The 22,619-nt window shown below is 45.6% G+C and overlaps 1 protein-coding gene across 5 annotated transcripts in view; it reads left to right on the forward strand.

Moving 5' to 3' along the window:
* The window catches only part of R3HDM2 (R3H domain containing 2), a 162,713-nt gene that overhangs the window by 115,326 nt on the left and 24,768 nt on the right, over positions 1 to 22,619 (forward strand). For 3 of the 5 annotated variants that reach the window (XM_063119230.1, XM_063119231.1, XM_063119233.1), the window contains 3 exons: positions 2,974 to 3,209; positions 13,945 to 14,111; positions 21,286 to 21,387. In XM_063119230.1, coding sequence (XP_062975300.1) covers positions 2,974 to 3,209; positions 13,945 to 14,111; positions 21,286 to 21,387 — 505 coding nt within the window. The remainder of the gene's footprint in view (positions 1 to 2,973; positions 3,210 to 13,944; positions 14,112 to 21,285; positions 21,388 to 22,619) is intronic. The other 2 variants (XM_063119232.1, XM_063119234.1) reach the window with 1 other exon arrangement.

Consider the following 22,619-nt stretch of genomic DNA (forward strand, 5'->3'; position numbering starts at 1 on the left):
ATGACCTCATTCTGGTTTTTTTCATAGCAAATTCCCTTACCATAGAGAATTGAGGAAATAAACCCCGGAAGAGAACTGCAGACTTTTCCCAGCTTGGCAAGCAAGGATTTACCTTGGCTTCTCTTAGAACTGAAACACAGCCTCTGAAGTCTTGTTGTCTCCAGCTCTAGCTGAAGACCCTTTCTCCATATCTGGCTGTAGCTGCAGACATCTTGAGGCGTCTGGCTTCATTGACTGAAGTCCATTTTTATCCTAGTTTACCAATGTAATGCAAAACTTTGTTGAACTTGTGAAGTTCACTGATATCTTGGTATGAATAAGAAGTCAGGCCAGTACGCAACTAGAGGAATCTATCCTACTTTTGATCGCCTGGGATGGTAAGATACTCATCTAAGAAAAGAAGGAAGAACGCTTCTGAATGTACGATGCTATTGAGCCCAGTGCACTTTAACTATAAATCCTTCTTCAGGGGCAGTCTTAGGCAGTGAAAAAAAACCAAGGGCAAGGGGTGGAATCATAGAATCATAGAATAGCAGAGCTGGAAGGGGCTTACAAGGCCATCGAGTCCAACCCCCCACCCAATGCAGGAATCCACCCTAAAGCATCCCTGACAGATGGTTGTCCAGCTGGAAACGGAGATATGTCTAGGAAATATTTATTTGTATATGCCAACGTGTTTCTGACTTATGAAGTCCTTCTTCAGGGCAATCTAAAAGAATATATAATATAATATTTACAAGAGTAAGGAATTTTGAAATCATATATTCTCATACAATATACTTCAAAAGACTTTAGAATACATTGCAACAAGACATCAAGATATAGTACAATTCATAATGAAATCATTAAAACATAATAAAACCAAGAAGTGCATTTTATATTACAAAAGTAGATATACTTACTCAAGTAAGAGTTTCAATTTTCTCCAGAGCAAAATTATCTCATATGTATGGTGAGTTACAGAAGAATGTCAGGTATATAAACTCTCAATGAGCAATTGGGAACAGCTGTTTGTCAAAGCCAGTGTGGTATAGTGGCTAAGGCGTTGGGCTGGGAGATGGTCAATCCGGGTTCTAGTCCCCACTCGGCCATGGAAACCCAGTCACAGGCTCTCAGCCCAACCTACCTCACAGGGTTGTTGTTGTGAGGATAAAATTGAGAGGAGGAGGATTATGTACACGGCCTTGGGTTCCTTGGAGGAAGAAAGGGCAGGATATAAATGTAATAAATAAATAAAGCAGTGCCGACAAATCAAGAGATTCGCTGAGGCCAAAGGGAGTGACTGTGTTTAGCCCAATTATCCACCTTGCCTCCCTTTCCAAAAGAATTCTATCTGTTATTTTTGCCAACAAGGTTGGGGACCAAAGACTGAAGTTGATTGTGCCTAAAATAAAGGGTTATGTTTGAAACACATTGGACTTAATAAACATACTTTTGGGGGGGGGCAAGGGGAAGCCTGAAGGCTTCTTCTTTCCTTGTCCTGCACTTGGTGCCTTCAGCATACTCACTGCGACACCACTAATGGTATCTTGTTAGTAGAATCGCGTGTATCAGCCTTAGTTTTTGAAAGGCCTTACGATGTCGAAGAATATTCCTCACATTTATTCCATTTTTCAAGTTTTGTGTTTTCCAAGAGCATCTCAGGATGTTGTTAGCAGCATCAAAGTTATGGTAGCACCAGTTGCCTGTAACGTTAATTTGGTGACAAGAAAATCACCTACCCCACATGTCTTAACATTCACCTCGTTGTAGAAATCATGCTAAGTGTAGCGGCCTTTCAGTCCCACCATCACTGGTTTTGCTTTTTATGGAGCTCTTCTTCTGAACCATATTCTTGGAGGTTTAAACATCTCTGATCATAAAGGGTCCTTTCCGCTCTGTTTACATGCATCTCTGCACCAATACAGCCTCATTTCTTTTTGTATAGCCCAACCCTTCCCTACTGAAATTCAGAAACAAAAGTTTCATGCAACCTTTTTGTGAACCGCCCAGAGAGCTTCGGCTATTGGGCGGTATAAAAATCTAATAAATAAATAAATAAATAAATAAATAAATAAATAAATAAATAAATAGACTGCCAGTGTTTGACATTCTTTTACTGCTGGATTTAGCCCAGTTGGGTCCTATAGAGGCACTGCTTGTATGAAATGCTACCTCCTTGCGGGGTGGGTGGCTTATAAATCAGGCTATCATATTTTGTGGGATTTGGGTAACCCTATTTTCTCCTCGTCTCATGAAGATGGGATAGACTCCATTCTTTAAGCTACAAGGTATTTTGACGGTGATGTGGGCAGGAAACAGGATAGGCACGTTACACTGGGAAGCTGCCAAATAATTTTAGGCCACAGAAGGGGAAGGTTTGCTAGGGCCTTCTGCTGTGGCTTGCTTACTGAATGGTTAATCTGTCCTGGGCCTGTTATTTGACGGAGGCAGCTCATCTGCTGTCTGATCAGAAAGGGATAAAAGGCCCTGATGTTAGGACATGTTTGCATTGTCGGAATTTCACCACCACCACCACTGCCAGGGTGACCTTGATCTGCACTTATGTAGGTCAGCTTACCTTTAGATTTCTGTGATGCAGGTTATTCTATGGCCTTAGCTAGACCTAAGGTTTATCCCGGGATCGTCCCGGGGTCATCCCTGCCTGCTCCCGGGATCCCCTGTGTGTCATTGACATGAACAGGGATGACCCCGTGACGATCCCGGGATAAGCCTTAGGTCTAGCTAAGGCCTATGTGTAAGGCATTCCACACGTTCCAGGAGCAGCCTGTAAGACTCATCTGCCTCCACGCTGGTGCATTTGAGGTCCAGCAGCACTCCCTCCTTCCCTTGAGTCGGCCCGTCTCAGTGTAGCTACTTGTGCTCGTGTGTCTGTTCTTCTAACACCAAACAATACATTGCCACCTTGAATGTCCAAACAGGCAGTGCCTTTCGAGCCCCTGGCGGCGTTAACTACTGTGCTCTCTGATGCAGGGGTAACCGGGATGGACTCAGCCGGGCTTCAGGCAGCCGCCAGAGCAGCACAGAGAGCGAGATGAAATCGCTGGAGCCCCGGCCGTGGAGCAGCACAGACTCGGATGGCTCGACCCGCAACCTGCGGCCTCCTGTCACCAAAGCTAGCAGCTTCAGTGGCATTTCCATCTTGACACGAGGAGACAGCATTGGCGGCATTGGCAAAGGAAGCGGGGCCAGCAGGACTGTCAGGCCAGGTACCGCTTCTCTTTTTACTGCCCTTGTTCAAGTAAACTGAGGAAATCCAAGGGCACTGGTGAGTCTGTCTTGGGGCAATCCAGGATTAAAACTAGTCCTGTCCCAATAAAGAATTGGACGTTGTTTCCTTTGTCGGTGGAGAGGTGCCCTGTGGGCCTCAACTCACGCCTTGCTAAACCTGGACTCTTTAGCCCCATATAAATAAGAAGCCCTGAAGAAGAGAAGACCAGAAGCCACCCTGAGAAGGGGATACAGCTCAGTGAATTACCTAGAAAGCCTTGGATGGGCTAACAAATATGGTAGCAGTGAAGAGTTGGGGGTGGCACCACCAGAAACCTGGTGGCAGTGGTGTCCTGCAAATCCTGTCCCAATCCAGAAACGATCTAGAGGTCCCACAAAAGATCCAGATCCTGAATGCGCACCAACCCTACCAAATGGTTGCAGTCATCTGCCACATTGGCTTCAGTGGTAAAATACCCATTGATATTAACCAGATTAGAAGTGCACCAAGCTTGATGAGACTTCATTCAGAAGCTGCGTACGGTCGCTCCATGATCCCTCTTTTCTACCCATCACCCCCGGGGTTGACCAAGAATGGTTTTGTTTAGAGGATGCAAAAAGGTTGCATAGCCCTTCTTCCTCTAATCTATTCCGACATGGCGCATACGTTGCAAGTATGCTCCAACATTCCTGCTAAGCTGGAAATTCTGGCTGTCTTCATCAGGGGGGATTTATTCAGCAGCTAGGCATAGAATTGCCTCTTCTTCCGAGGAAACCATGTCTCCGAACATGACTTTGCACACGCCTGGGGAGTTAGCTCCTCTATGGAACCTTCGGAGGAAATTCAGTTTTGCATCTAGCTACCTGCTGAATTAACTTTGATGAAGATAGCCAAAAACACCTTGTTTTTTTTTTTTTTTAAATTACAGTTAAATTGCAGTTGCACCCTGATGGCTCCTGTATTCAAAAGTTCCTAAAATTGAGAATATAACAACTTTGATAAGGTCAAGAGCTATAAGATACAAGGCCAGGGAGCTTTGCTTTTTTCTTCCAACCTCTAAACATCCCCTACAGCATGATCCTGATAGCAATTGCCCCATAGTTCCCCAATGTACTGTTTTTTTTTAATTTAATTTAAGGCACGTTCCTGTGCATTTTTAGACAGAAAAAGGACCTACAGCTCTCAGGGTGTTCTATGTGTCCTTAATTTAATTTAATTTAATTTAATTAATTTCGATACTGCATTCTCTGCTGCCAAGCTGACACCCAGAGTGGTGATTTCCTCTCCCCAGCAGTTGACTCCTGCTGTTGCTTCCCCCGTCGACGCCGTTTTCTTGAATCGCCTACAAGCAGCATGAATCCAAAAAGAGAGAACTAGTCTCAAGATTACTAGAAGAATAGCTTATTCTTCGGGAGCCCAACACTGGTTTTTTTTCCCCCCGGCGTCTTGAGACGACTTCTCTCTTTTTGGATCCATTTTGGATGTTTTGCAGCTTTCTCATACTTTTTCACAAGCTGCATGATCCACTCTTCTTTACCAGTGCCGTTTCTATAATGGGTACAAAATTAGTTCATAAAGTTCAGTGAGAGGACAAGTCCTTTGGCACCAGTGGACGGTGGAATGCGTGTGCGCCCATGGCCTGGACCTTGTCCAGGAGATCTAGATCACGTCTGGAATAGGACAGATTTTAACCTTTTTAAACCACCCAGAGAGCTTCAGCTATGGGGCGGTATATAGATGATGATGATGATATAGTAGGCACTCACCGCCAAGCAGCCTTGTGCTGCCTTCTTGGGGGCTTTAATGCTATGATATTTGGGAGGCCTGGTTCTCCATCCAAGGCTTGCTGGCTTGCCAACCCAGTGACAAATTTCATACAGGAAACACATCTATCTGCGTACGGGGGGAAAAAACCTACATGTCATGTTAGATCATCACATGCCATTATGGCAAGTGTACTGCTGTGCGCGCCTGCTGTGGGAAGCTGTCGATAATCATGGATTTGCATGTAAATGCAGTGAAATAGAGCGCCTGTGGTTAATCGTGGATTTGCAAGACATGTACATGCAGCACGCACGGATGCTACTCCACATGGTCAAATTTGAAAACAGCTCCCAATGTAGCTCTAGTCTCCCCACCTCACTGCTTTTTGCATGGCTGCTTGTGTGTCTGTCTGTCACACCGGCAGCAGCTCAGGTGCAGGAAGGCAGTAACAGGCTAGTGTATCGTCTGCAAACCCATGACATCAGGCCGTGCTACACGTCTGCTCAGTGCTGGTGGATTGTGGCTGAACCTGCAACAGCTGAGTGAGCCCATCAGATCTTATACTTACCAAGCAACTCGTGAGAGCCTTGGTTTCTTTGCCCTCGGCGGCAGCGTGCATTAAGTAAGAGTGATGGCCAGGGCTGTAATCACAACAGCGGGCCTGCATGATTCTCCTGGATAGATCAGGAATTCAATCTGCAACCTCATTCTGAGGTTTTCAAGTTCTTTTAGTTCACCATTCAATAATAACTATAGATTGCTCCCATCTAGAGGCCGCCAAGCTCCCCTACGTGCAGACTAGAATGGCAGTGGATCTTGGAAAGTTATATTAAGGGGGTGGGGGGAGAGCTGTTTGTTTCCTGAACAGAAACAGGGTGGGAAAATGTGATTTGTGAAACAAGTATTTCTTCAGTCTCAGGACGGGGGAAACTACGCACGGAGAGGTAGGGTACGCCTACTGGGAATGAACAGATTTGTTACTATTTTACTGGAAGCAGCCTGCCTGTGGTGTGTTGAAGGATCAGAATCAGGCCATACGGGAAGAAGAGGGGAGCTCACTGGAAGCGCCGTAGTTCAGTGGTAGAGCACGTGCTTTCCATGCAGGAGGTCCCAGGTTCAGATCCTGGTATTTCTAGTTAGATTGGGGAAGAGTCCTGTCTCGAAACCACTGTCGCTCAGTGTAGACTGTGCTGAGCCAGATGGACCAGCGGTGTTTCTCTATGTTCCTGGTGGCTAATAACGAGGATCTCTCCCTTGGAAAACTACCATAAAATGGTGAAAGTTGGCAGTCGAGATGTCTGCGTTTTTGTGTCACTTGTGATACATATTAGCTGCTTTACGGCTTGATGGATGTGGCGAAGAATAATACTAAAGAGCTACCATTCACGCGCAGAGCTGAATGTCCCATCAGTTCAACTTTGTTGTAGATACGGCCCCTTTGTCTCACCGAGGGGGAGTACCTTTTGTAGCACCCCCCTCAGTTTGACAGCACTGATTTCTGACCAATTTCTAGAAGAATAGGAACCTTCCTTCAATGCCACAAGAAGAGTAGGGCCATGGCTTGACCTAGGGTTTGTTTGTCCCAGGATCGTCCCGGGTTCATCCCTGCCTGAGCGCTGGATGCCCCGTGTGGCACTTAGATGAACAGGTTTGACCCCGGGACGGTCCTGGGATGGACTTTGGGTCTAGCTATGTCCTAAGACTAATTTATGCCCCAAAGGGAAGTCTGTGTGTGTCCCAGGAGGGAAAAGGGAAGTTTGTTGGCAAGTCAAAATGTAATGTGTAATCTGTACAGTGTAAGCAAAGTGTAATCTGTACAGCACCATGTACATTGATGGTGCTATATAAATAAATAATAATAATAATAATAATAATAATACGTAAATTCTTTACATATTTAAATTTTGTAAACCGCCCAGAGAGCTTCAGCTATTGGGTGGTATAGGAATGCAATAAATAAATAAATATGTGAAGCCATCGCCTATACAACACCGCTAACGTTATCCAAGTAGTGTTTTGATAGGAGCAGTTCATTTATCTCCCCCATCTCCTCTCAGAGTTACTTGAATATATCCTACTTCTAATTCACCACCACCACCTCCACCCCGCCTTCCCTGGCAAAGAATTCTGCGCTAAGAGCAATCTGTGTTTAGATTAAATTAAGTAAATTCGCTCTTCCGAGACCTGAGTTGTCAAATATTTTGGTGTGTGTGTTTTGCTAAGGGGATAGAAAGAGGGAAGGACATGGTGGGACTTTAGTCTTCCTGCTGCAGTAGCTTATCCTTATAACCGGGTCACTGCAGCTGCTGCTGCCCTAACTGCTGTCAATGTTGCTCCATCCCTCTCTGCCTTCTGAGATGTTATCAGGAATTGCTCATGCCTTTTAGCCAGCCGTATGGTCTACAGCAGGAGTGGGCAGAAGGTAGATCTCCTGATGTTTGGGATTTCAACTCCCAGAAGCTTCTGCTAGCATGGCCGATGGTCAGGAATGCTGGGAGCTGAAGTCCAATACATCTGCAGATCTACTTTCTGCCCAGACCTGGTCTAAAGCAAAAAGAAATTGAAGGATAACTCCCATCAGCCCCAGCCAGCTTGGCGAGGGGTTAGGAATTATGAGGCTTGTAGTTCAAAAAACACATTGAAAGGTACCAGGCTGCGAAAAGCTGCTGTAGAGAAACTTCTAAAGCATCGGGGATGCGCATAGTGCTGAATTTATCACCGACTATCAGGTTTTGTGTTCATATGGTGCTTTTGTGGAGAGATGGAAAGCCTGCAGATCTGCTTATGCATCTGATGGCAAAAGACATTGCCCAGTCATGTCAGAATGGAAGGAATTGCCATCCCCAGAGCTTCTTCCATCACTCCGCAGCATTGCCCTCCCTTCTTTCCATGCGGATGGGTGGGTGATGTTTTTACAGATGTACTATTTCTTCTTCTTGAGCTGAAAAACCTGGATGTGTCAATAAAGGGGGTGGCAAGCAGCAACATCATGTCTCCTCTCTCACTGTTTCTTCTTACAGCAGCGGGGATGACTCATACGCAACCATCCATGTACTCACCCTGTTTACAATCATCCTCCGGCTGAACTTCAAGGGCAGGCACCAAAACGCCTTTGTTTATCTCTCCGGGCTCTTTCCTTTACTGTGCTTGTTTATGAGCATGTTTTCTGCCGCCCCCACCATACCCAAACTTTGCTACTTACAGTATGGGTAGAACTGGAAAAAATTCCTGGCCTCTCACTGGTTGCTCGGGTTTGCCCCCAAGAACATTGACATTTCCTTCCTTCACTGCTGTCCCCCCAAATAATACTTTTGTGTAGAGTTTTATCTCTGGCATCTAGCTATTTGACACATCTTTTCTCACCATGCGCATAGGTTTTGTAGCCCTGTGTATAAGTTTCAAACTGGAGAGGCATGGAGGAAGGATGTCATGTTTCTCAAAAACCTTCTGCCTTCAAGGGAGACAATGACGAGGCCTGCTAAGGATTCCAGTAGTCAAATGTGGTGGCTGCAGAGCCACAAGGGTGGTAAGAAGGGCCTCTACTTGTAGCCAGTGGGGTGTAGTGGTTAGAGTGTCGGGCTGGGAGTCGGGAGATCCGGGTTCTAGCCCCCACTCGGCCATGGAAACCCACTTGTTGACTTTGGGCCGGTCACAGCCTCTCAGCCCAACCTACCTCACAGGGTTGTTGTTGTTGTGAGGATAGAAACGGAGAGGAGGAGTATTATGGATGACACCTTGGGTTCCTTGGAGGAAAGAAAGTGGGATATAAATGTATTATTATTATTATTATTATTTATTTATATAGCACCATCAATGTACATGGTGCTGTACAGAGTAAAACAGTAAATAGCAAGACGTCATCATCACCATCATCTGGTGGGACACATTCTCCAGGAATCTTTATTTCATTTCTACAAAAATAATATACATTTTTCCAGTTTGGTGCAAGTGACACATTTAAATGAAGTTGGAATGGCTGTCTCCTTGGTAGGTGGAATGCCTTTCCATTAGCTAGCCTTCTTTCTTTTCTTCTCCAATGGTTACTGTTCAATGCCCCCCCTCCATCCCATAAATATCTTAACTAAGTCTAATATGGGTGCCAGTCCTGCTCCCCATTCCCCTCTGTGTGAAGGTGGTGATGGTGTGTGTGCGCATGCGCGAAAGTATTCCAGTTTTCTAAAATGGTGGTGTATTGAATGTAGTAGATATGTTAGATATTATATTATGTAATAGAGGTTCTTAAGAACGCCACGAAATGGTGTAGTGCGGTGGCCAAGAGCATGAACCATGAGCTGGGACATCTCAAGCACACAATGACCCGATTCGCACATAATGACCAACCATGGGTAATTAATTAATCCATGGTTGGTCGTTGCCATGGAGCCCCAACTAACCATTGAGTAATTAACCCATGCTGGTTGGGGCCACATGGAAGTGAGCAAGCAAGCTGCTTCCCACCTGCTTGCCGCTTTGCATCTGGTTTAGAAAACAACCCAGGAATGCTGCATTCCTGGGTTGGTTGGTGTGCTGTGTGAACCCAGAGTTTGTTGTTGGGTAAAACCCTGGGTTGTTTCCTCCTCAGCAGCCCAGAATTTTGGGTTTTCTAAACCGGATGCAAAGCAGAAGCAGTGAGCAGGTGTCAGGAAGTGCACTCACGTGCCACCCCCATAGGTTAAACACCCATTAGTTGTCATTTACGAGTAGTCAATATCTCTGCCCTAACAAAAAGCCCTATTCAAGTGTAAGGTATTATTAAGCTCAGTTATATATTCAAACATATCGAATTGCCAGGGTTTAGTCTGGGTAGTAGTGCAATACATACAGGCCATGGTGTTATAGAATAAAGTTTGTATGATGGGACCTATTCCCTTGTTTAGGAGGTTGAACGAGTTCAAAATTAGGGATAGAAAAGAAATCCTCTACAGTTGGGCATGAATATTCATCTATTTATGTTTTCAGATTGTATGTGTGTGAAATTCTGCTCCCAAACCTTAATTATTTATCATGTTCACTTTTCTTTTAATACATACAAAAATATTTATGAAATGTGTGCATACCTGAACACTTTTTAGCTCCGCTTCAAATCTTTCCCTCCCCTCTGGACAGACTGGTTAATGAATTGGGAAGGTTCTTTCCATGGATGCACCAGGTACGGCTAGCATCAATCCTAAGGTTTTGTGTTCCATCTCTGGAGCATACTAAATCTGTTCTATTTTTTATTATTATTCTGCCCTATCTCTAAGGAGCTCAGGGTGGTGTCCCTGTGTCCCCCACTCCCTGCTCTTTATTCTGCCAGAATAAAGAGATAAGTTAGGCTGAGGATAGGGTGACTGTTCACCCAGTAGGCTTCATGGCTGACTGGGATGTTCTTCTGTGTTACACCTCCACCCATGGTAGATCTGAACTCACCTTTGACCACAGGCTGGTGCATTACCTCCCATTGGCATTTTTTGCTAATTAGGGCTTGCTTCCCACTAAACCACAGTGGTTAGGCATTTTGAGCTAAATGTTATGGCTTAGCCTGTCGTGTAACCCTTGACTTAGCATGTCATGTGAACCATTCCCAACCATGGTGGCTACATAATCATGGTTTAAATACGCTCACTAACCATTTGCTTCAAAAAGGTTAGCAGCCTATCCATGACTTAGTGTGGTGTCTGAACAGACCCATAGAGACTCCCTGCAAAATGTACCCATATACAGAAAAAAAAAACCAATTAAAACTTCTCATTGTCATCTGTGAACTAGCCTTTAGTTGTATCATGGCTTTCTGGGAACAAAACAGAGATCTTAGTCCAGTTACTTATTTACATGACTACGCCTCTACATTTTACCTGAACTCTTCGCACCCATGTGGGAAATGGTGATAGCAGTAATTCTATACCTTGCAGAGGGTCTGTGGGAGTAAAAGCCAGCTAATGCCTGAAATTGCTCAGATGCAGCTGTGATGATGGTCACACCACAAGAGAGAGAGAGAGAGATCTTTTGAAAGGCTGCCTTTTAGGGCTGTGTTGGCATTCAGGGTCCATTTGTCTGGCATGTTGAGCTTTGCAAATCTGGAGACAAAGGCACAAAATCATGAGTATTAGCATTGTCATAGAACAGAAGTACTAAGGAAGGGATTAACTAATTGGGGCGATTTCCCCCTTCCTTCTATGGCCAGTGTTTGATTTGGATATGGTAGTTTGGGTTCAAACCCCTTTTCTGCTAAGGCCTCACTGGCCTGGTTCAGACAATATGCTAAACCATGCTGCTTAACCACAAAATGCATTCCATTAACCATTTTGTGGTTAAGCAGCATGGTTTAGTGTGTTGTCTGAACCAGGCCACTGTGTGGAGTATGGGCAAGTCACTGTTTCTCCCAAGAAGGGACTGTTGTCAAGTATGGGATAGACTTGACAGGATCAAAATGCTTAGGTGATGCTATCCAGCTTCCCAAATTGAACGTACCTGGTTTGCCGATAACAAGGTTTTGTTGGCGCACATAGTAGAGCTCACCAAAGAATAAACATTAAAAAAAAACCCACCTCCCAACACACTGAAATCAAAGTTTTTGTTCCATGCTATTGCTATAAGATTGGAATGTCTGTTATCTCACAGGATTGTTATGGGGGCAAATAGAGTAGTTATTATTATTATTATTATTATTATTATTATTATTATTATTATTATTTACTTATATAGCACCATCAATGTACATGGTGCTGTACAGAGTAAAACAGTAAATAGCAAGACTCTGCCGCATAGGCTTACAATCTAATAAAATCATAGTAAAACAATAAGGAGGGGAAGAGAATGCAAACAGGCACAGGGTAGGGTAAGCAGGCACAGGGTAGGGTAAAACTAACAGTATAAAGTCTGCACAACATCAAGTTTTAAAAGCTTTAGGAAAAAGAAAAGTTTTTAGTTGAGCTTTAAAAGCTGCGGTTGAACTTGTAGTTCTCAAATGTTCTGGAAGAGCGTTCCAGGCGTAAGGGGCAGCAGAAGAAAATGGACGGAGCCGAGCAAGGGAAGTAGAGGCCCTTGGGCAGGCGAAAAACATGGCATCAGAGGAGCGAAGAGCACGAGCGGGGCAATAGTGTGAGATGAGAGAGGAGAGATAGGAAGGAGCTAGACCGTGAAAAGCTTTGAAGGTCAACAGGAGAAGTTTATATTGGATTCTGAAGTGAATTGGAAGCCAATGAAGAGATTTCAGAAGCGGAGTAACATGGTCAGAGCGGCAAGCCAAGAAGATGATCTTTGCGGCAGAGTGGTGAACAGAAACCAACGGACTGATGTGAGAAGAAGGAAGGCCAGAGAGTAATGATATGGAGACAGAATGCTAGACTAGTGGTTCTAATCTGATCAAGTGAAACAGTTCTTACACTCATAACTGATGCTCAAATGTTGGATGAAAGATTTAAAGATTTGGGGTTACACGGAATTCTTCAGGTGTAGGTATTAGAAGTTTTTTTTTTAACTGAAGATGTTACATCTCCGGTTTACTGTTGAACAAGTGAGGTCTGACACTGTGGGGGAAAGATCAGTTCACACCAACTCTCACCCCACCCCTCATTTTTAATAAAGGTATAGGAAACCAAGGAACTCAATTGCAAAACATCGTTTCATCTCAAGATGGAGAGGCTGTATTTCTGAACTTAACTTGCTAAGTCAGCCATTTAAGAGAAAGTGTTGCATCAAATCAGTGAAAGATGTCAAAGTATGCACACCGTAGGATATAATGGTAACCAAAAATATTTAATATTCATGTATGTAAAACTATATTTGATTTTAAAAAAAACTATAGTGCAATGTGAGACTGGACATGAATCTCTATTTGGACACTGGTAGGAAGCCTTTATAGGTTAATGCATTTTGATATACTGGGAAGCCTTTGAGGATAGAAGTGTACAAAATTATGCGTGAGGTGGAGTATGTATACATTTTCTCCCTTTCTCATAATACTAGAACCTGGGGACATCCCATAAAGCTGATTGGTTAAGAGATTCTGGACAGATAAAAGGAAGGATCTTTTCACACAGCACATAGCCAAAGAATGGACTTCGTTACCACAAGTTGTGGTGATGGCCACCGATTTGGACTGTTCAAAAGGGGTTGGAGAAATTCCTGGAGAAAAAGGCTGCTAGACATGATGGTTATGTGCTAACTCCAGTAGCAGAGATAGTAAGCCTATGTGCACCACTAGCTGGGGAACATGGGTGGGAGGCTGCTGTTGCTCTCATGTCCTGCTTGTAGTTTCCTATGAGATGTTGGTCGGCCCCTGTGTGAACAGAATGCTGGACTAGATGGTCCCTTGGTCTGATCCAGCAGAGTTCTTCTTATGTTCTCAGTTTCAGTGGTGAAAATTCAACAGAGAATGGTGCTGGCTGAGTGTGCCAGATGTGTTTGTCGGTATTCCAATGAGAGCTAGTCCAAAGGGACTATGGATAAGGTGCCTTCTGCAACAGATATTTAGACCAATCAAGGGTAAAATGCCTTTTTGAAAAGATGAGTTGTCTTGCAGACATTGAAACTTCCTAAGGTGGATGTTAAGTATATAAAACCTCCTCTTCCATCTGCAAAAATCTTAATTAATGCAAAATTAGAATATGCAGGAGGAGGAGGAGGAGGAGGATGATTTTCACTTCTTCATACCGAAATAATACTTAAAGCAGCTCCGAAGCACAACAAAATACAAGTATCAATATACCGAAGTGAAATAGGAAGTCCTGCACCAAGGTTTACATTGAGCCAAACCTCAGCATTGAATTTTTGAAAGGCCCAGCCCAACCCTGGAAAATGTGAATGAATAATAATGGGGGTGGGGGTGGGGGGGCTGAACATGTGTGAAGTTATTTCTTCACATATCTGGGATTACAGTTCGGAATGTGAAGTGCCTATGGAGTTCCTTCTGACCTCTGCGGCACCTCTCCGTTCAGCAATAAAGCATTATTTCTCATCTCTCTGCTGCATTTTGTTTCCTTTCGAAGGTCTGTCACTAAGTACCCCGGAAGCCTGTAGCCAAGTCTCTTCTGCTCAGCCTGGACGAGGCCTTTTGCCATGTGCTGCTCAGCAGCAACAGCAGCAGCAGCAGCAGCAACCACTTCTTCCCACACCCCAGCAACAGCCGGCAATGAGTAATCACATCATATCACAGGTGAGTCACTGTTCAATGTCACCGGGTTCTGGAGAGCTCTTCCTCCAGGTTCCTTAGCCATGAAGTAGAAACAGACGAGTGTTTGGAGTGGAGGTGTTCCTGTAGAGAGCTAGAATGATTTTAGGGCTATTTACACAAAACCTTTTCAACTATCCCCTCCTCTCTTACCCAGGTTGTAATACAGAATTGGGTCATGGTACCAAAGCCTGCCCACCCACCCACCCACCCACCCATTACAATTGGGAGGTCACCTTGACTCAACAGGCAGACCTTGCATGTGGCAGGGAAGCAGGAGCATCAGCTGCAAAAATGTGACTGTGAGGCAGGATTGTGTACACTCTGCGTTTATCTCCAAATAAAAGAAAGAAAAATGCCTGCGTTCTGCACCAGGAAAAGTGGATTTTTTTTGGTAACAGATCAATTACTAAATTTGGTTGTACCAGTCAGACCCTGGGTCCATCCAGCCCAATATTGTCGACACTGACTGGCAGCAATGGCTTTCCAGGGTTTCAGGCAGGATGCTTTTCCAGTGCTACCTGGAGATACTGTGGATCGAATTGGGGACCTTCTGCATACAAAGCAGCTGCTTTGCCACTGAGTTATGACCCCATGCTAGCCATAGGGAAATACAAGGGGGCCATGATATACCCTGATCATGGGAAGTCATAGGCCACAGCTAGACCTGAGGTTTATCCTGGGATCATCCAGGGTTCGCCCCTGCCTGAGCACTGGATCCCCTGTGTGTCACCTAGATGAACAGGTTTGACCCCTGGACGATCCAGGGATAACCCTTAGGTCTAGCTATGGCCATATGGCGCTTCTTTCTGGCTTCTTGGATTTTCCCAGGCATTGCCTATACGTTAAGTACAGTTTTGCAATCCTATAGGGCTGTAAACGTGCTTCCCCACGCCAAGGAAAGTGGAAATTTTTCAGGATGCTTGAATAAATTTCCAAATTTTGATGTGTGTGTTTTTACACAGCGTGAAGAATACACACAACCATATCTCTCAATTTTATGTGTTTTTGCTGAGATGTGAAAAGTTGCACCATGTACCATAGTTGAGGCCTGCCTTGACATCTTGCCTCATGTTCAGCGGACATCATTGGCCTGATTTTGCTGTGCAGAGAGTCCAGGGTATTGGCATGGTTCAGCTCAGGCAGTGTATGGTTTGCAAGGATCACATGTACTTAATGGCCTGGTTCACATAAATAAATCTTGGCTTAATAAGTTGAGAGATGAAGAGGTCTTTTGCCTAGGTGTGCAGCCCCTTCTCTCCTCCCTTTGAGCAAACTGCAATTAAACTAAGCAGTCTTTGATTAATCATAGGCCCTTTCTACACCTAAGGATTATCCTGGGCAAATGGAGGAATCATCCCTGCCTGCTCCCGGGATCCCCTTTGTGTCATTTGGATGCACAGGGATGATCCCAGGACGATCCCGGGGGAAAAGGCAGGTGTAGAAACGGCCATAGTTTCTCATTTCTTTTGAATTGGGGGAACTGGCTTCAATCTTCAAAACAAGCCAGGATCTTAAACTCTGGGTTGAAGTTGTTTTAGGATCCTTGCTTGTTCCAAATCTGGTAATCATGGCTTCCCTGGTTCAGACCAAATGGGAAGCTAGGATTAACTGAAGACTTCTGCATTGTATTGAAATGGGCTACGAAGAGAGGAGCAAAACGGCCCAGTGTGCCGGCAAAAGGATTGTTCATATCTATTGCCTGTGTTTAAGCGGTCATATTTCAGCCTAATCTAATCTTCCCTTCCCTAAAGAGTCTGGTTGTGGTCTCTCTCCCTCGGATGATAGAAGAGCCCCAAGAAAGCTAGGCAGGTTCATACTTCACGACAGGCATGGAGATGCATGTTAAGATGACCCGCATCTGGGCAGCCTCGAGAGTTTGTTCTGGTCTCTGTGCAGTTCTGCATATGGGAATTGTCTGCATCAGCCACAGCATAGCAATCGAGACAGAACATCTGAGACAGACCCAGGAGGCTCTTGCTGTTCTCCTGAGTGGTGTATTTGTGCCGAGCTGCTCTGTCTGAAGTTGTGGCCAGCTTCCTTCCTGCTCAGTTTCCTTCAGTTGCCATAGAGAGCAGCAGCTCTCTGAAATATTTGTACCGAGGGCTCGGTTCTTTTTGTTGTTTGACAGACCTTAGAAAGTTAGCTCTAGCACAATTGTTTGAAGTTAGCTCTGGAGTGGGCAGACTTCAGGCCTGTGGGCTTTACTTGGTTTATTTACTAATCGCTAATCAGAGCAAATTAGTTTGGGGGACGGACAGTGGAGTCAATTATGTATTGCACCTCCATGAGCCATACATTCTCTCTCTCCCTCTCTCTCTCCACATATACACACGAATACATCTGAGGCCCTTTTTACACCATCCATTTTTTGAGAAATCATCCCTGTACGTCCAAATGGTGGATCCCGGGAGCAGGGAGGGATGCTCCCTTCATTTTCCCGGGATAACTCGAGACATCAGTTATCCCGGTTTTACCTGCTTTCTTGGGACAATCCCAAGGACCGCAGGCGGTGTGGGCGCCTGTTCCGGCTTCTTCCCTCTTCCCCACGAGTAGCGGGGCTCATCAGAGGAAAGGAGCCGGGATGTGGGGAGTCCAGGGCCATCAGGGGTGGGGTGGGGATCGGGGGTGGGGCTTCTTTTTTGACCTTAATTTTTGCTGGAGTGCAAGTGCACTCCAGCTCTTTCTCTTATAAAAAAATGGAAAAAAGGCAGCCATGACAGGCTTGATGCCTGTGACGCTGCATGGCCCATGTGGACTGGGGCAACAATCCCGGAAGCAGGTAAGTCTGGGATCGCCCCCTCTCATTCCTTCTACACCTGTATAGGGCTGGCGCTGCCATAGAGGCAGCTAAGGCGGCTGTCTAGAGCGCCAAGCAAAGGAGGCCGCCGAACGGTGTGCCCGGAAGCTGCTCTCCTAGAACAGTACACCCCGCCACTTCGAAGCCAGCGCCCGCTCCTGGCTTCGAAGCTAGGACGCTGGGGTTGGGGTGCAGGGCGGCGGCTTCAGAACAGCGCACCCGGAAGCCACTTCCGGGAGCGCTGTTCCGAAGCTGCCGTCCCACCCCCCAACCCCAGCATCCTGGCTTCGAAGCCAGGACGCTGGGGTTGGGGTGCGGGGTGGCAGCTTCAGAACGGTGCGCCGCCGCCCTGCCCCCCCAATCCCAGCAAGTGGGTGCTGGCTTCGAAGCCAGGACGCTGGGGTTGGGGTGCGGGGTGGCAGCTTCAGAACGGTGCGCCGCCGCCCCGCCCCCCCAACCCCAGCAAGTGGGTGCTGGCTTCGAAGCCAGGACACTGGGGTTGGGGGGTGGGGTGGCGGCTTCAGAACGGTGCGCTCGGCTGGAAGCCACTCACAGCCTAGGCCGCTAAGTAGTCTGGCACCGGCCCTGCACCCATAGGTGTAGAAAGGGTCCAGAGTTAGGGATCCTAATGCAAAACTCTCAAAATGAGTAGTAGAGCCACACAAAGACCTGGCCAAAGGCAACCAATCAGTACTTCCACTGTTCCCCTATCTCTTGGAGTCATTGAGCAGTGACTTCAAGAGATGGGGGATTAGCTCAAGGCCAGCCACGGCAGATCCTTCTTTTAAACTTTCAATTTTACTTGTTTGTTGTTAAACCATTGGGAGTACAACCCTTGGTGATTTTGAGTGGCTGCTGGACAACTCTTGAATGAAACCGATTATCTAGATCCACTTCACTTAGGCTTCAGGCCTGGTTTTGGAACAGAAATTACCTTGGTCACCCTGTGAGATGACCTTTACTGAGAGAGGGACAGGGGAAATACACCCCTGATGATTCTCTTAGACCTCTTGGCAGCTTTCAATACCATCAACTAGGGTATCCTTCTGGATAGGTTGTCTGGGTTGGGAGTTGGAGGCGCTGCATTGCAGTAGTCCCACTTCTACTTTGGTGGCCAATTCCAGAAGGCGGTGTTGAGGGATTATTGCTCTGTGCCTTGGCAGCTGTGCTGTGTGGTTCCATAAGGCTCTGTGTTATCCCTCATGATCTTAATCAGCTACATGAAAGCTCTGGGTGGGGTTATCTGGAGATATGGACTAAGGTGTCACCAATATGCAGATGACATCCAGCTCTATCTGTCATTTTCATCAAAACCAGGTGTGGCAGTGGGTATTCTCAATCAGTGCCTGGCATGGTCATGGACTGGATGGCCAATAAACTGACAGTCAGCCCAGACAAGGTGGAGGTACTGTTAGTGGATGGTTTGCCTAAGTGATGTTCAACCTGCCCTAGAGGGGGTTACATTCCCACTAAAGGATCAGATTCATAAGTTGGGGGTGCTCTTGGATCTAGCATTGTCACTGGAGGTACAGGTGGACTTGATGGCACAGAGCACCTTTTAGCAGTTTAGGCTAATATATCAACTATTTGGACATGCGGTGGATACCTTTAGGGGGAAGATAGTAACTCAAAATAGGAGAATTTATTATTTATTTAGTTTTATTTATTTTATTTTATTTATTTATTTATTTAAGGATTTTTATGCCGCCATTCAGCCAAAAAAGGCTCTCACGGCGGCTTACAAAAGTATTTCTTGACAGTCCCTGCCCACAGGCTTACAATCTAAAAGACATGACACAAAAGGAAAGGGGGTTGGGAGGGAGGAGGAGGAGGGGGAAAAGGAAAGCAAACTCAGGCACTACAATCTTAGTTGGAAAGTTCAGCAGTTACAGTTGACAGCAGGAGGGAGGGGGCTCTGAGCTGGAGCTGGAACCAGGCACGGTGGAGAGGTGCCTGGCTGCTGCTTCCTCCCTCACTGGTGGCCTCTGCAGAGACAGTTGGTGGCAGGAGGGAGGGGGCTCTGAGCTGGAGCTGGACCCAGGCACGGTGGAGAGGTGCCTGGCCGCCGCTTCCTCCTCACTGGTGGCCTCTGCAGAGACAGTTGGTAGCAAGAGACGGTTGGTTATTACATTTATATCCCACCTTTTTTTCTCCAGGGAACTCAAGGCAGTATACATAGTCCTCCTCTCTCTTTTATCCTCACAACAACAACCCTGTGAGATAGGTCAGGCTGAGAGCCTGTGAGCTTCCATGGCTGAGTGAGGTCTAGAACCTGTCTCTTCCAACTTCCAGTCCGACATTCTAACCACTACACCCCAATGGCTCGCCAGTGGTTAGGCTCACCTGAACAGGGTCACTAGGACAAGCAATGTAAAATTTCTGGATATTTTGAAGGGGGCAGGATTCAGCCTCTCATCACCCACCCCAATGTAAGTCTTGAGTTTTGGGGAAATATATGCAATACTTTCTCTTCACAACTATATTTACTATTCTGGCATGGTGTTATTTTGAGGATAAAAATGGAGAGGAGGAGGATTATGTAAGCCACCCTGAGTTCCTTGGAGGAATAAAGATGGGATATAAATGCAACAAATAAATAAATACACTCATTATTCGGGAGTAAGCTCTACTAAACTCAATGGGATTTACGTCTGAGTAGTCATGTACAGATTTGTGCTGTTAGGAGCATGAAATATGTCATGTACATCTTAACACACACAAATTATACTCTTTGTGATAGCTATGAAAATATAGACAACTTCATTTTAATAAAACAACAATTGCAAATATACCTAACATTCGTGACGGTGTTGCATCCTGCTGCCCCTGAATGCAGCTGATAATATATATTGTGGTTTTTGTCATTTGGGAGAAATAGGGAGGGAAACAGTTCATGGAAATAATGAAAATAGCAAACAAAAAAGATGTTGTTATCTGGGCGTAGAAACAGTAGGTAGACTTTTAGCATTGTTAAAAAAGGAAAAGACATACGTTGAGAAGGAAAGCTCAGAAAATACCCTCCCTTTAATATAATCAAGCAGTACTAATAAATTTTGATATTCTGTTATAATTTATAATGTTGAAGAGCACATCATACCTACCAAGTGTCAGATTACCTCTCCTTATTGGTTAGATTTCTGTCTTCCTCCATCTCAGGAAATCATGTATCCTTGAAAACTATGGCGTATCTCAACTGTATTTCTCTAATCAGAATTGATGTCTGAAGCGGGGAGGGAGCCCTCCTCTCCCTTTCGTGTTTCTAGGCCTTTACATTTCTAAGTACTTTCACTTTATCAGTTTATTGAAGGCAACCAAATACAGGTTTTAGCCAATTACTTAGACAAAAGTTATACACAGAGTATAAAAGCATGTCATATTAAAAAAGAGTAGATAAAATGATATAAAATGTTACATTTCTAAGTAGGAGAGGAGACCAAGGGGCTGTCTTCACGGTGCCGGGTTGGCACCTCTTCCCCCCAAACCCCGTGGTTTCACTTACCTGGGGTGGTGACACCAAGGAGGGAGCGTGGAGTTTCCGGCAGTCATCCGGGTACTGGAGCTGCCCCCGCCACCATCTTTCTGGTTTCTGGTGACCAATTGCTGATCACTTTCTCCTGAAATGCCCCCCGCCCCCCGATTGGCCACAGAACAAGGAAGAGATGGGGGTAACCTTGTTCCCACCAAAAAAGTCAGGGGAAGTCACAGATTGGCTTTCTGACTTCCAAGGAAAGTGAAGTGAACAATTTGGATAAGCGGGCTTTCATTTGCCTTGGTTTAAGTGTATGTGTTCCATCTTGACAGGTTGTATATTTGCCAGAATTTCCCACCTAGAACAAGACAATGGGCATTCTGCATCATTGCTATCATCAGGGCTGCATTTTTTTAAAAAAAATCTTTTGCAAAACTTCGGAACCAGCAAGATTATATAGAAGAAACCTGCTTCCTGACCTCTGCAGAAATCCAAGCGTCCGTTGCCAGGCTCAATTATTTAGGCCCTGAGAGATACTGGGCACCTGGATTTTTGCATATCTGACTGTGATGCAACGTATGCATGCATGTTGCATCTCAAATTCCTCAGAGATGCTTATCCAGCACCTTGCTATCCCCACTGCCTTTCTCCTGTGGCCAAACATTTCCAGAGCACCTACTCCTTCTTTTTTTGCTGTTCTCTATTACCAAAAAAAAAAAGTGAATCTCAATAGCTGGTGGTGTCTTTTCAGTCCTCTTCTATCTTTGTGTACAATGACTAACCTTGTTCTGCCTTTTCTTTTCCCTTCCCTTTTTTCCACCCCTTCCTTATGCCTGTGTCTTCCCCATCTCCCGTCCTTTCCTCCCTCCACCCCCCTGCTCTACTCTCAGCCGGTCCCAGCTCTGCAGCCCTCTCCACAGCCTGTTCAGTACTCTCCAAGTTCCTGCCCCCAAGTCCTCCTGCCAGTCTCTCCACCCCAGCAGTACAACATGGTATTAAAAAACCCATCATCTCTCTCTCTCTCTCTCTCTCTCTCTCTCTCTCTCTCTCTCTCTCTCTCTCTCTCTCTCTCTCAATGCTTGGCATGTGTTTGTGCTTTTCTTAGCCAAGGACGTGCAGCATTCCCATGTTTATTTTGTTAGTTGCCTCGGGGTTCCTTTTAAAGACATAAAAGGCAGAATATAAATATTTGTATTACAATGCTGCTGCTCCTTTAGGCTCTGGATTTAGGTTAATGCTGACCACTGCTACTACCTCTGGCTCCACTTTCACAGGCCTTCAGAGCATCTATTTATAATGCAGCACATGCACAACTGTTGCTGATTTGTTGCATGGGATCCAGATGCCCTTCCTCAAGGAAGCGCATATTGCACTTTTCCAGCCCCGAAAGAGCCGTATCATTGCAGCTAGGAAAATAAAATGAGTTCAGTAGCCCTGGTGCAGTTTTGAGTATCGTCTGGAATGGAGTTGGATGAGAGTGTCATAGGGGTGCTATGGGTCTGTGACATCACTGATGACACGTGACACAGGTCTGCCTTCCCCTCCCCACCGTGTTTTCACGTGTTGTGACCCTAACTTCAGCGCTTGTCATACAAACAGGGGGCCCTAGCATGGAAGCTAAAACGTACTTCACAGCAATGCATACAGGAGCCTTCTGTCTGTTTCTCAGTTGTGCCCACCTTACTCCCCACAACCATTGCTTTGAAATGTTTTAGCACTTGTGAGTCTCATCTTTGCAAGCTGAGCACTCCACTCTTGTCCCCACGGATTAGCGTTTTTTAAAACACACACGCGCGTACACACACACACCATAGTACCTTGGGGAGAACAGCAGGATGGCTGCCTGGGCCAAGTCTCCCCCATTCCAAGCATGGTTCCCCCTCACACACCATGTACCAGTCCATTTATTTGTGGAGTGGATCTTCCAACAATGACCCAGTTCACACATAGCGCACTATCGTGGGCCAGGCACAAGGAGGAGTGAGTGAGCACTGCCTCTGGCACATTCCTCACTTCCACTTTCAATTTATAACCTCCAGTCGCCTTGTTTGTAGGTTGTCAGTGTGATGTCCAAACCCAGTCACTCTGGGTTGTTTAGGGGTTAAACAACCCAGGCTGGCTGGGAAATGCTAGGAGTTGTTGGGGCCTTTTTTGTCTAATTATGGATAGGATTATGCCCTTAGTGTGAGATGTGGCCCAAACAGCCACCAGGTGGCACTCACTC

This window comes from Elgaria multicarinata, chromosome 3, assembly GCF_023053635.1.
Source record: "Elgaria multicarinata webbii isolate HBS135686 ecotype San Diego chromosome 3, rElgMul1.1.pri, whole genome shotgun sequence".
NCBI classification, from domain to species: Eukaryota; Metazoa; Chordata; class Lepidosauria; order Squamata; family Anguidae; genus Elgaria; species Elgaria multicarinata.